A 13,640-nucleotide genomic window follows, 5' to 3' on the forward strand; every position below is an offset into this window, starting at 1 on the left:
GTCAGACATGACATTGCTGTGCTGTGATTAAAGTTCATGTTTCTGCTTAGGGCCTTGGAGGACCACTTGCAAGAGAAACAGTTGTCTTTGCCGGGGCTGGAGCTGGAGCATATACTACTGCAGCTGGATGTTGCCCAGAAGAAGGAACAGCACTTAAAGGCAGAAGTGACTCATCTTGAGAACAGGTGCCTGACTGCTTGCTTCCCCTGGATGTGAAATGAAACTTGGATTATAATTTACTACCTAATATATTGCGTTCATCAAATTAACTGATCCCACTGATTTTTGTAGGCTTACTTTAAATATCAAAGGGCGGAAGAAATCAAATGGTATTCATTTTGCAGTTTAATAGTGAGACTGTTCTGCTAATTGGTTGGCTGCTTTTTACTGCACACTGTGGGTGTTTTCAGTGTTTTAGCTTGTTTAGGCTTAGCACCTTCACTGATAATAGGTTAAGGAGTCTTTGTTAGTCAGCTGGTAAGAACCGGATCTAGACCTTACTGTGAAATGAGTTATAAACAAGTTTTCCTCTCTGAGTTTGTGGTTTTCAGACTAATGTTTGCATGGGAAGTTTGTAACCTTAGTATGGTACAGAAACAAGCAAGAAACAGCTATTATCTGTTAGATCAGCTTCCTGATCTCTTTTGAAATTATTTTGGTAAGCAAAACCAAAGGATTGGTAAGGAACTTCTAGGTTAAGAGTTCAGTTTCTGTTATGACGGACATAAGAGACTGCCTGGAAGATCAAAGTTTCTCTGCTCATCTTGGGGTATTCTAATCTGTAGTTTTACATTTGGCACCCAGCCTGGTGTCTTCAAATGCAAGGTGTGTACAGCTGAGCGAAGAGCTGGAGGAGAATATCAAAGAGCTGCAGTCAATGGAAGAACACCGTACCGAGTTAAAGGCAGAGATTAAAAAGGTAATGTCGCTTTGTTCCTGAGAGTGGGAGAGGTGCTTGTGGAGTCAGCAGTTCCCGTGGGTGTCGTGTGCCTCAGCAGAGCTCTGAAGGGGACCAAAGGCTGGGAGTGTTGTGGAGGCAGCGATACGCTGCAGGGTAAGGAGCAGATCTGACGAAGGAGGAGTTGAGAGGATAGGTTTGCAGGTGTCTGTACGTGGCTGTGCGTTACTTTGGGTCTTAGGCCTACCCCTACATCACACAGTACTTCTCTGCAGTGTGGAGATATTTGAATTAGTGCTGGAGGGGCAAGTATGCAAAGAGATTAAGGCCTGGAATCCTGAGTTTAAGCCTAATACAGGCTCCCAACGGGATGAAGAGCAGAGAGGGCATGGGTTTTGCTGTACTACGTCCTAGCACACTTGAGGCAGGGCTTCAAATGCGTTCTAGTCCGTATGTGAATAAGGGAGTTTGTTTCAGGCTTGATACCTCGGCATGAACTCAGGGGCTGGAAGAAATGGAGAGCTCATCTGCCATGAGGACCTCAGCCTCGTGCTATGTGCACCCAGGGGAGGCAAGCCCTCCAAAAGGCTTTTGATAATGGTCTAGTTAGTGTGAGAGCTTTCACTGGAGTCTGCTTAGAGTAGAAACCTTATTGGACTTGAGTGAAAAACCTCACTTCTGTGAAAATCTTTCATCCTTGATTCTGAATGTACAGAGGTGCAGATCTTGCCAGAGATGCGTGCTTGGTTACACGTTTAAAGAGCCAAACTACAAATGAATCTCCTACAGGCTGCTGGGGAGGAAAGAGAGATTTATTCTTGTTGTTTCTGTTTTATATACTTGGGAGGCATTGAGGTGACATGGAGATAAATCACCATATGTATAGTGTTTACGTGGCTAGGCAGAGATCATCTGGTTCAATTTTCTAAAATGCTTGTAATTCTCAGAAGAATCCTAGAGGTTTGGGTGCCTAATATTTCTGGCGAATAGAATGGAATACCAGGGAAGAAATTATGCTGTGTTGTTGTTCTGTTATGTCACTGAATAAATATACAGTGTACCTACCAGAATATTGTATGCAGTTAGGTCTGCCATCTCAAAAAGGATTGAATAAAACAAGATAAAGTATGGAAAAAGATGACCAGAAGGATGGAGTGTTGTTTATCCAAGGAACAGCTGAATGGAATAGGGCTTACCAAACTGGAAAAGAGAGAGATGAGCTTGAACGTACTAAAAATAAAATCCTGCCTGTCATGTGGAAAGTAAATAGGGAATGATTATTCTCTCATAATGCAGGGACTAGTGGTCATCAAATGGAGTTATGAAAACAAAGAGGTATATTTTTACCCTGTGCATAGCTAGCTTGTGGAAGTTTGCCATGGGTAGCTTTAGTTGCTGCGAGCTAATATTGATTCAAAAGACTTAGGACAAATTCATGGCACAAAAGTCTGCCTAGAGCTGTTTGAAGATACCCTCTCTGCCTCGGGAAGGTGGAGTGGCAAATTGCAAGGTTATATTATGAAAGTGTTACTGTGCTTTCAGTGATGGTAAACCTTTGGGTGTCTGCTGTTGGCCACGGAGGTAGAATGGTGAGCTAAAGAGACAGTGATTTGATCAATTGGATCTTCTCAAGTACTCCACAGCGTGTAACTTGTCTTGTCCCAGTTGGCAGTTTATAGTGTGGAAAAGGATTGGGATGAGGTGGTTTTCAATCAAGACGGACAAGCATGCACAGAGGGCTTGTTACGTAGAGCTTTTTGTTTTCCAGTACTTAGATTTCACGTTACCATGTGCAATACTTTTGCTTTTTTGCTGAAACATCTTTTAAAAGCTCGTGGGTGGTGTGTGCATATCTTCCTCCAGCTGAAAGAGCAGCTCTCTCGAGCTGAACAAACTCACAGCAGTGAGCTAGAAGGGATGAAACGGGAAATCTCCAGGTTGACACAAGAGTTACACCAGCGGGACATCACAATTGCGTCTGCAAGCAGCTCCACATCCGACCTAGAACAACGGCTGAGAACAGAGATCGAAAGAGCAGAGAGGAAAGCGGTGGAGCACAGGGTAAAAAAGGCAGAAGACTCTTATGCTGTCTCTTTGAGGGATCTGAAAGCTTGGAATACCACCCTTGTTTTTAGCTATGTTAATAGTTTCCTTCTTTCTTCAACCTTTGAACAAAGATGTTGAGACCCTTCTGATGAAATCTTCGAATTTATAGTGTTCCCTGAATCTGTCTTGCTGCTTCTTTTCAAACCAGTAACTGACAGTCCCACAGAATTCTTTGAGATCACTCCTCCTAACTAGGCCTGGATGATGACATCTTTGAAAACTAAAATAAATGACTCTGCATGGTTATTTGTATGGCCTTCTCTATAGGGTCCCTGCAGAACTAATGGCCCAAGCCTTGCTCTGTACTCATGCTTGAGTTAAGGGTGGAAAACGCCTGTAGGGTGTTGTGGGCACGTGTTGCGTTGTGGTTTTTTTTCTGAGCTTGTTTGCCTCTGTCTCCTCAGGTAATTCTGGTCCAGCTGGAAACCTTGAGGCTGGAAAACCGTCATCTCTCAGAGATGTTGGAAAAGACAGAGTGTGGTGTGCTAGAGGTATGCATTAGGGAACGGAGGTGGGAAGGGGCTGGCGTTGTGTGTCCCCTACCTGGGAACAGTAACAGTCTTTGCCCAGGCCTCTCAAAATGCTTGGTAGAGTTCAGGGAACTTAAAACCCAAGCGAAAGGGGCAGTTTGTGAGGAAATAAGGCCCAGAAATACTGAGCATCTTGTTCAGTCACAGAGCAGTGAGGAGAACTGCAGAAACAGAGCCCTCATCTCAGTTTCTTCTCCGTGGGGTCTGGCCCATGTATTTTAGTACATTTTGTTACGTTTCCATTTTATGCCAGTGTATCTCAAACCTCTGTTTCTAAATCTGTGCCGTCCTTTTGCCCTGTCTGAGAGCTGTAACTGCTCTGGTCCTTGCAATTTCTGGGGTGAGAGCATCTTCCCCTCCTGGTGAGGAGCCATTCAGCAGGCCTGTCCCTTGCATCCCACAGGCAGGTTGCAACCTGGGAATATGGGCTGGTTGCCTTGGGGCAACGCGCCAGGGAGGGCTCTTGCTGATGTGGCACTCTTGAGGCTAGGTGAGGCCACCTTGTCTAGAGGGGAAAAGGGGAGCCTGCATGGAAGAGGTGCATTCTTGGCAGGAATAATACCATGAAGGTGGTTCATTTTAGTGCCACGTGAAGGAAGAAATGGCGAGTTTGCGAGTTCTGTCTCACATAAACCAGAGTGGATGCCTCACGGGGGGCAAGGGCTGGATTTGGACAGCTGAAAACCTAATGAGAATGTATCATCTGAGCTTTTATCCTGTCAGATCGGTGGGAAAGAAATACTTGGCTCTTAGTAGGAGTTTGGGGTGATTGTCAAACGTGCAAAGCTCTTGGGAAAGTGTGGAACAGAAGCTTGTGGCTGGCAAGATGGAGGAAAAACAAAGCTTTGTGGAGGGCTGATTTGAGACTGAAATGACCTAGGGTCCTGTCCTGGTTTCATTGGGATTTTGTTTCAGTCTGTGGCCAGCCATGGTGGTCAGGGCCATTAGCAGTTAAATGCAGGGCAGCTGCCCCAGGCTGGCCCTCAGGTGTGTTCTGTATCATTAACAATCAAGCTCACTATAAAAGGGAGGGCTTGGTAGGGAGGGGGGAGGCTCTTTTTGCTCTCCTCTCTTCTGGCCTCCTTTTTTTCCCCTCACTGCTGACGATTGCTATTCCTGGACAACCTGCTGCAACCTGTAGCTAAGTATACTTTTGTGTGTTTTGTGTTAGCATTTATATTGGTTTCTTTATTTTATTAAATCTGTTTAATTTTAACCCACAAGTCTCCCTCTTTTTCCCAATTTCCTTCCTCAGTTGGGAAAGGGACATTGGGTGAGAGAAAAACTGTTATTGTTTAGCCCCGGGTGCGGGCTAAATGAAGACAGGTCCATTACTTGAAGTGTCTGGTGGGCTTTTGCCTGCCTGACTTACCAAAAACTTGATAGCAAACTGCAAAGCAAGAAACCTGTTGTTTTTTTTATTTTTTAGAAAAAAGCTACACAGCCCCATGGCACAGGAGCTACCGATCTTGGCCAGGATCATCTAATGCATGTTTGGAAAGTCCTTAGATACAGCAGTGATGAGAATGAATTAAGCATCTAAATTGAATAGAATTGGCAAAAAAAAAGTGGGAATGTCACAGGAGTAGAAACAATGGAAATTATACCCACCTGGCCTAGTGAGGAGGAGATGGGGAGAAGTAAGTTGTCTGGAGTTTCAAAAATTAAAAAATAATTCGCTTCTACCAGTGAAAGTTTCTAAAGGGCCATGTGTCATCCCAGGTGGGGAGGTGTATGCACAGCCTGTCATAATTATTGCCATAAGCCTTTGCTAATTTGAGTGAGGGGATCTAGAAGTGTTCTTGCCAACAACTTTGCTGGTAGATCCCATGGAAGGTAGTTTCTCCCTAGGTGTGGCTACTTCTCATCACCAGCTAAGCCAAGGGCTGTGTGTTTCTTCACACCCACAGGAGGTATCTGGCAGAGCCTGCTGCTCTGATACCTGAGAGTTGCTCGGACTGAGACAGCTTACTCGGGTGCCACCTGAGTGTTCCCAGCTTTGGCTGAGAGGCTTGCATCTGAGCTGGGATAAGTGAGGGAATCCTAGAATATACAGCTGGAGGAGAACTCAGTGTCGTGTAGTCCTTCCCATTACCCCAAGGCCAGAGGCAGATACATCTGAACTATTCTTGGTCTATATTTTTCCTGTTTCCAAAAGCAGCCGGTGGTGAGAGCGCCTTCCTTTCCTAGGCAGGTCGGCGCAGCTTGTCTGGATGCAGCCTCAATAAGGCATATATAATTGATCTGCTTTTATGAAAGCCTTGAAAATTCTGCCAGTCAAAATTGGGATTAGAGGATAAGCCTTAAGGAATTTCTTGCCAGCCTTTGCTCTGGATTTGTCCATGGTGTCTTGCAAATCAGAAGTTTTGACTTCAGCCTTTGTCCGTTAGGAAAAAGATGTCACCCTAAGAGCACTCAGTGAAGACTATGCTGTTGAGCTAAATAAATTAAAATCTGAGAACCAGCAATTGCGGAAGGATCTAGCAGAGGCCAGAGCAAAACTGGAGCTCACTCGGCAGGTCTGCCAGGACGAACCCGAGGGCACGGCTCAGCAGGTGCAGGACGAAGAGCCTGAGGCCAGGGATGTGCAGTACAGGTGAGTGTTGCATGACCCCAAGGATGCTGCTTCCTTATTATGGAGAACAGAAGGCGTGGAGACGTGTGGGTTTTTATTGACGTGCGTCCAGTTCTGGGCCCCATGCTTCAAGAAAGATGTTGAGGTGTTGGAGCGAGTCCAGAGGAGGGCGACCAAGCTGGTGAAGGGTCTGGAGGGTCTGACCTATGAGGAACGGCTGAGGGAGCTGGGGGTGTTTAGCCTGGAGAAGAGGAGGCTCAGAGGTGACCTTATTGCAGTCTACAACTACCTGAAGGGAGGTTGTAGCGCAGTGGGAGTCGGCCTCTTCTCCCGGGCAACCAGCGATAGGACAAGAGGACACAGCCTCAAGCTTGGCCAGGGGAGGGTCAGGTTGGACATTAGGAAGCATTTCTTCTCAGCGAGGGTCATTAGCCATTGGAAGGGGCTGCCCAGGGAGGTGGTGGAGTCACCATCTCTGGAGGGGTTTAAGAAAAGACTGGACATGGCACTTAGTGCCCTGGTCTAGTTGCCATGGTGGTGTGAGGGCAATGGTTGGACTTGATGATCCCAGAGGGCTCTTCCCACCTCATTCATTCTGTGATTCTGTTATGTATAGTATCTGTCTCCAGCACATAGTACCCGTGGGAGAACACAAAGGACTGTTTTGGAATCTGCCTTTATGCTTTAAGTAGTGCAGTAGCTTTTAGTCCCAGCTGGTTTGCATTCTGCAAAGCAGCTACTATTTGTCTGTCTTTGGAGTGCCTTTGCCTTTTCCTTTGAGAAGCAGGATGTGCTCTCTTTGGTGAAGGGATCAGATGTGGCCCAGGTGGATGTGCTCGTTTCGTTTGCAGCAGTAGGATGTGCAGAATGTAGTTCTTGGTGTCTGCAATAGCAGGAGAGTGAGAAGGAATTCCCTAGAGACTGTCTGTGCATCTGGAAGTCCTGTGGAAACGAGCCAGTTTGGATTGCCAGGGCTGTTAGTAACCTCTGTGTTCATTGTTATCTCAGTGCAAGTTTTTGCTAAAGTTCAGCTATCAAACAGTTGTGTGTTCAAACCTGCCTTCTAGGACAACGTGGGAAACACAGCACAAACACGATGAACAAGCAGAGAGAATACCTCACACGCCTGATGGGACTGTTCAGCATCATCAAGGGGAACCCCAGAGATGGGGGGCTGCTGAAATAGGGACTGTGACCCCTGAGACGGCTGAGCTACCCACCCAGAGCAGCAGGAAGAACTGCGTGGAGTCACTTGCTTTGGGCACCTTTCTGGGAATGGATTCTTTGCTCCATGAGCTGGATGGAAACAAAGACTTTGCAGCTGAAGCATCTAAGAGGTCCATCTCAAATGATCAGAGAGAATCTGTGCCTTTGGTAAGCAGCTGTATAGAAGCTGGTTGCTATTCAATGACTGAGGATATAGCTTGCCTGTGGTGTTTAAGACCATATATCCCAGTCCCCACTGTAGCGACCAGGCTGTAGCCTGACTTGAGCAGGGAGGGGACTGGAAGAGGAATGCTGAGAGCAGTTGTCATACCCTGGGTCAGACAGGGCTGTAGTAGTTCAGGGAGGGGAGAGCCCTGGGTACTGATCCTTGTTCCAGACGTGTTGCCACTAGCAGTCTTTGGAGTATTTTCTCTTCTGGTTGTGTGTTGTTAGCAGTGACAACAGCTATTTTTATTTTGGGGGAGCCCAGAGAAGAGTCTCTAAGGCTGATGCACAGATAAGTAGAGGCTTGTCAGGTTTGTAGATCTTGATGAGGTTTATTACCAGGAATAGGTCTTGATTGTTTCAAGACTAAAGTAGCTTGTGGGCATGTCCAGAAAACAAATGTTGGGAGCTTAGGGAACTGTAATATTCTAGCTAGAAACTCTTCAGACTGCAGGATTGGAACTGAAGTGTGAACAGTTCCTCTTCAGGGTCTGAGAAGCTCTAGGGCTTGATGTTTAGTACCTCCAGTGTCTTTAAATCAGTTCCTTTACCATTAAGAGAGGAGAATTCTCATCAGTAGGCAATAGTGGGATCGGAGAGATTTGCCTCTTATCTGCAGCCTTTTTTCCTGCTTCCCTTTGTTCCTGGCTGTTGATAAAAGACCAGAAAACCGTGAGACTGCAGGATTTGGCAATAACCGGTTACATTCTCTTGCCAAGACACCGGGGCAAGTTTTCCGTAATGGAAAGGAGCCCCTTAGTAACTATAATTCACCTGCCAGCCCCTGTACAGGAAGCTTCTCTTCATCAACTCGTAAGTTAAGCCTAGTTTACAATGTTATTTTTGTAAGTTAAGAACTTGTGGGTAAGTGATGTGAGTAGCAGGACTAGTTCTTGACTGTAAAGGAAAAGATCTGGGGTATTTTATTGACCGTTGCTGGGTGAACTGGTGTTCAGTGAGCTGTGATGGGAGTTTGGTCTGTCCTTCCCCTAGGAGACTGTAGCAGGAACCCATTATTTCAGGGACGCAGAGGCGGTGTATAAAAGCAAGCAGAGATATCCCTAGTGCTGGTCTGGCAGTTCTTTCCCTTCCCTGGAACCCATGAGATGATACTGCTTACTGAGATTTTCATGAAGACAAGGAACAAAATGTAGACCTTAAGTATAAGGCAGGACTAACACACCCAGGAGAAAACCCTTGGTATTTTGTAGGGCCTTCTCTAGAGTTACGCTATGATTGCACATGCCACATCATTCCCTCTTGTTATTTGAAGTGGAGAGGCTGGTAATTGAAGTGAAAGTCCAGTTCCCCTAAGTAAACAGTCAATTCCTATTGATACCTCTGGGGTCAGGGTTCCGCCTGTGAAGTGCAACAGTTATGCAGGCACAAGGAGAGTTTGTTTCTGTTCAGCTCTGGTCCCGCAGTGCCTTAGAGAGGGGAACTACTGGAATGGAAAAGTTGTGTGCTGAGGTACTGATTTTACTCCCCGCAGGTTTGGCAAAGGCTTGGGAGGCTTTCACGGTTGGTTGGAGACTGTTCAGAGGGACATTCATGACACAAGCATGAGAGCTGAGCGCTTAGTCTGCCCAATAAGATAGAAATGACGCAAGGGCCCTTTAGAAGCATGTTTAGTTGGGTGGTTTGTGGATCAGAAGCGTTTCTGACTGAAACTCAGGATGAAAGAATACCTGATCTATCCCTTTGTTTCCCTTTAGTGCCCACTGCCTGCAGCTTCAGTTGGATCGATAGCTGAGAGATACCTGGAAGAGGAAGAACGGAGATCCCAGCACGTCCTGGAGTGCCTAAATGCTCACATCGAGGAACTGAAAAAGGAGAGTGAAAAGACTGTGAGAAAATTTGGACACCAGGAGTAATGTTTCTTATTGCATTTGAACACTGGTTTACTTCCGAACTGTGACTGGGGAGGTACCTATAAACCAGTTGCTGCTGGAGCTTGAGTGAGAGGCTGTGTCTCCCACTTTGAGCTGAATCAGTGGGATGGGGATTGAGGAAAGGAAGCTCCTCTCTAACCTGTGTGATCTGATGGAGGGCCTTACACTGCAGACACTTCAGTCAGCTTGCTGTAGGTCAGAAAGCTGCATCAGAGGTATGTCTTTGTGTACTCACTCACAAAGAGATTTTTTAGAAGCAAACCATTTGCTAATTTTAATGTAAAGTATTTTAAATATATTTTATACATGTAAAAGCATTGAAATAAAACAAAATGGAAAAACATCTCTTTTCTTGTTCATACGAATATACAGAGTAAACCTCTTGTGGCTTATCTGCCTTCTCATCAGGAACTTTGATCAACACCTTTTCCATCCTTTCCTGCCCAGAGTCGTTATGAACAAAGAATATAATTCCTCTTTCCTTTAGGCTACCTGTATTTTCTCCAGTTAATTTTCCCTTAGTGGAATTTCTTAATATTTCCTGGTTCTTGCAACTTCTGCCCTTCACTGTTTGTGTAGTATCTGGTGTCTTTAGCTTGCCTTGCACATTGCTCAAAGTACTGCAGAATAGCTCAGGAATAAATGGCTGAGTTCTGATTGTGGTCACAGCTCTTCTAAAAGAAAGGAGAGTAGTTGGAACTGGAAATGAAATAGTGTGGGAGGAGAACCCACAAGCAAGTGAGATCCCTCTGTAGGGCAGATGTAATTGCAGCTGCTGGGTAAGCTGGTGTCAGCCAGTTACGAATCTAGGCAGTCTCAGACACTGTCCAGTCCAGTTGAACTGCTGCACTAAAATATGTCTGTGACCTGTTTTGAGGAATATATTCAGTTCTTCCTCAAGGAAAGTAAGTTGTTAATGAATGGACAGAACCATTTTCCTATGGATTTGCCTTTCTTCCAGGGGCACTCTGCAGGTCTTCTGTGGCTGAGCTTTTACAACCTTTGTACAGGCAAACCTACAGATGGAGACATCCCTTGTCCATCTCTGAAAGTTCCCTCTTCCTTTTCATCAGCTTCAGCTTGTCTTAGAGCAGCTTAAGGCTGTATCAGATTAGGCAGGTGAGTTCAGCAAAGGTGATTCCTGCCTGCAGAACGCAGCCTCTTCGTCATGCTGTCAAATGAGACTGCATTTGGTCAAGCAATTCTGCATTCCAGGGTTGAAAAACATTTGAATCAACAAGTCCTTTTATCTTGGCTTTCTTCTGGGGTTCTTTGAACAAGGATAAAACCTTCAGATCCATTCTGGGTTCTCATTGTGCAGTCTCTGTAATGTGTTTAACTGCCCACGACTGGGGATAGACTGTGGCCGTGCATTTCACACACAGTCAGTGTGGGCCTGGGCTCCTGTGCAGGGCTGTCCACAGGTAAGCATTTTGGGAGCATCCACCTTAACTATCCAGATCTCAAGTAAGGACTCGTTGATCGTGGGGCATTTTGACAAAAACTGAACGGCTAAATAGAACAAACTTGTTTCCCCTTCCTGCATGAAGCTATAGATCCCCTGAGTACGTGGTACGCCAGGACTCCTAGGGATTCCTCACGTCCTTCAGTGGTGACAGCAGTGCCGGTTTTTAAATGATAAGTTACAAACCATTTTAGATTTCCTGGAGATTTGGTAAGTAAGCTACATCATTCACTACCTGTTTTCAGAAGTGTAGAAGATGTTTTGGCCTCATCAGTGATGTTTGCTTCCATATCCCTTTCTTTTAGAGAGATTTGGCTGTTCATGTTGGCAGAAGCGAAGAGCGAAACTGAAGATGATCCGTTTGTTTGATTAGCAGCTATAATCCTACAGTATTTATCAATTTCTAATAAGCAGCTTCCTTCAGGGAGTGGGCTGTAGGAATTTGATCTAAAGAGCAAAATTTGCGACAGGAGAACTGCTAAATTACTCCTCTGTGCTGGTGTATGTGCTCGTGTCTTTCCCACCTTCTCTCTTCGCAGGTATACGCTGCCATGGGCTCTCGTGTGGCTGCTGCTTCTGGAGCTGCTGTGCACGGACAACAGGAGAGGAGGGCAGAGGCTGAGCAAGGCAGTGTGATGAGTTGAACAGTTTCCTGCTCTCACTGCACTGCTCGTTTTTAAGCATGTGCCTTTCTCATGGCCAGCACGGAAATAGTAGATCATCTGATGGTATGCTAACTGTGTTTGTTCCACAGGTGAGGAAGCTAACTCGTGAGTAGATGGAAGTGCAGAGATACACTTGCCAGAGATAAAAACTTGTTCTACGCATATTTAATTTACCTTCACTGAGAAACAAGATGTTTGCACAAGTGAGTGATCTGAATTCATAGTGCTAAGTAATTTCACCTCTTGGTGGTGTAGGGATAACAAGAACTGCTCAGTCCTAAGGCCTGCCGAGGGGAACTCTGCCTGAAATGGGGAGCTTGTAGTCCTGAGATAACAGAGAAGTCTGTTCCAGAGATGTTCTCCTGGTGTTAGAGTCTTGGCTGCGCTGAAGAATGTGCATTTTTTATGAGGGGGAAGAGAAAAAGACTTGTTTATCCTGGAGGGAGATGTCACTGCAAGTACAGACTTCTGAGGTGCTTTTATCTGGGGCTGCAGGGTTTCTCAGGCATTCGCTGCCTTTGCAGTGTCAAACATCCCTTGGAATAATCACCTGGCTCTGGAAGCTTTATAATTAATGAAGCTGGAGAGGGTTTTTTTTGTGTCTTTGAACTCATGCCTTCGATAGCACTAAAGAATTTCTTACACATTTGCAGGGCTGAGCCAGATGTTTGTTTTTGGTTTGAAACAAAAATGTGGGAATTTATTTGCAAAAGTTCTGTTTGCACCAGCCTAGCGTCTCAAAAGTGGGAAGCTCTTGCAGGCTCTGTCTGTCTTTAGTGTGCTACAGAAGTTCTTCTGTGGGTGTGACAGTGCTTTGGGTCACTCTTTACTTTCAGGGGTTAAATGAGTCTGTCTGTGCCTGTACACACGTGTGTAATTGCAGGTGCCTGGGTTTTGCAGTGTTGTGTAGGGGGATGAGGGAATACTCATCGAGATCGTGTTAGGGAGGGAGCAATAGTGTATCAGCTCTGCTCCCTTGGGATAATCATTTTCCTCCCCTACTGTCTTGAGACAAAAATAGAGCATGTGGGGTTAGAGAGAGACCTTGTGGAAGGGAGTGTTTGAGGTGAGGAGCGGGGACTGCGTTTGTGCTGGTGTCACCCTGCGGGGAGGCTTTGCCTTGGCTCCCCCCTCGTTGTGCCTGTTTATATACCTGTAAGTGAACATCAAGTATTTGGTTGTGTAAAGGCTCTATGTAGTTTGGTATCCTTGACCCTGTTACGTGGAAAAAAGTAGTTTTCTTTAGTTCCTAAGCTCTCTGGCGTGCCTCCTTATCCTCCCATTGTAAGAAGTGACGTATTTGACTGGATCAGCTTGACCTGTAAAATGAAAGCTACTGAAACGTGTCCTCCTTGATCTGAAAAATGTCATCTAAGAGAAAAGAATTCTGCTAGGCTCCAAAATAAACCAGGGCTGTCTGTGCCTACAGACAAGGCTCGCTTTAGCCTTCGAGCTCCTAGGCAATCAAAACATCCCCGAGTCTTTCTTCCATCTGCATCTGTGCAGTTCAGTCTGTGGCGCTGCCCAGGGAGCAGATGCCTGCTGGGCTACAAGGCTTGTTAGCGTTCCTGCAGGGAGGAGCTCCTACTGCCAGTTTTTGAGGGCAAAGACACTGAGGTGTTTGGGGGAGGACTTAAAACCTGCTTTTAAGTCACGTATGGAGCCTCCTTGTCTCCAAGTACAAAGACCCCAAAGCACTGCTGTACTCCTGGCATCCTGGAGTAAGCTTTGTTAGCTTACACATGGTGTTTGTACTTGCAGCTTGTGTCTGCGGGAGCCTGTGTCCTCACTGAGAGTTCAGCTACTTGACTATGGCTCCAGGTACCCTGTGCACTCAACTTGCTTAAAAGACTCCAACCTGGTTGCTGGGGGAGAGGGAGTAATGTAGGAGGGATCGGAGCAGTGAGCCTGCTGCAGGCGGGCAACCCTTTGCTATCGTGTGTAACTTCTGCCACCCAGTCCCTGAGGAGGAGGGGAGTGTAGGAATAACCCACGCGTTTTGGGTGGGAAATACAGCAGCTTTGTGAAAAGGAATTCATGTCGTTTGCTCAATGAAATAGAATGCAAAACCATAACAG

The 13,640-nt window shown here is 45.9% G+C and overlaps 1 protein-coding gene across 4 annotated transcripts in view; it reads left to right on the forward strand.

Annotated features, from left to right (window-relative positions):
• The window catches only part of CEP63 (centrosomal protein 63), a 25,986-nt gene extending 16,211 nt beyond the window's left edge, over positions 1-9,775 (forward strand). For 3 of the 4 annotated variants that reach the window (XM_068421162.1, XM_068421164.1, XM_068421166.1), the window contains 7 exons: positions 51-185; positions 805-919; positions 2,762-2,959; positions 3,409-3,495; positions 5,925-6,130; positions 7,177-7,483; positions 9,256-9,775. In XM_068421162.1, the coding sequence (XP_068277263.1) occupies positions 51-185; positions 805-919; positions 2,762-2,959; positions 3,409-3,495; positions 5,925-6,130; positions 7,177-7,483; positions 9,256-9,414 (1,207 nt within the window). In that variant the 3' untranslated portion in view covers positions 9,415-9,775. The remainder of the gene's footprint in view (positions 1-50; positions 186-804; positions 920-2,761; positions 2,960-3,408; positions 3,496-5,924; positions 6,131-7,176; positions 7,484-9,255) is intronic. The other variant, XM_068421165.1, reaches the window with a different exon arrangement.
• Positions 9,776-13,640: the final 3,865 nt, after the last annotated feature.

The sequence above is a fragment of the Nyctibius grandis genome, chromosome 32 (genome assembly GCF_013368605.1).
Source record: "Nyctibius grandis isolate bNycGra1 chromosome 32, bNycGra1.pri, whole genome shotgun sequence".
Lineage (NCBI taxonomy): Eukaryota > Metazoa > Chordata > Aves > Nyctibiiformes > Nyctibiidae > Nyctibius > Nyctibius grandis.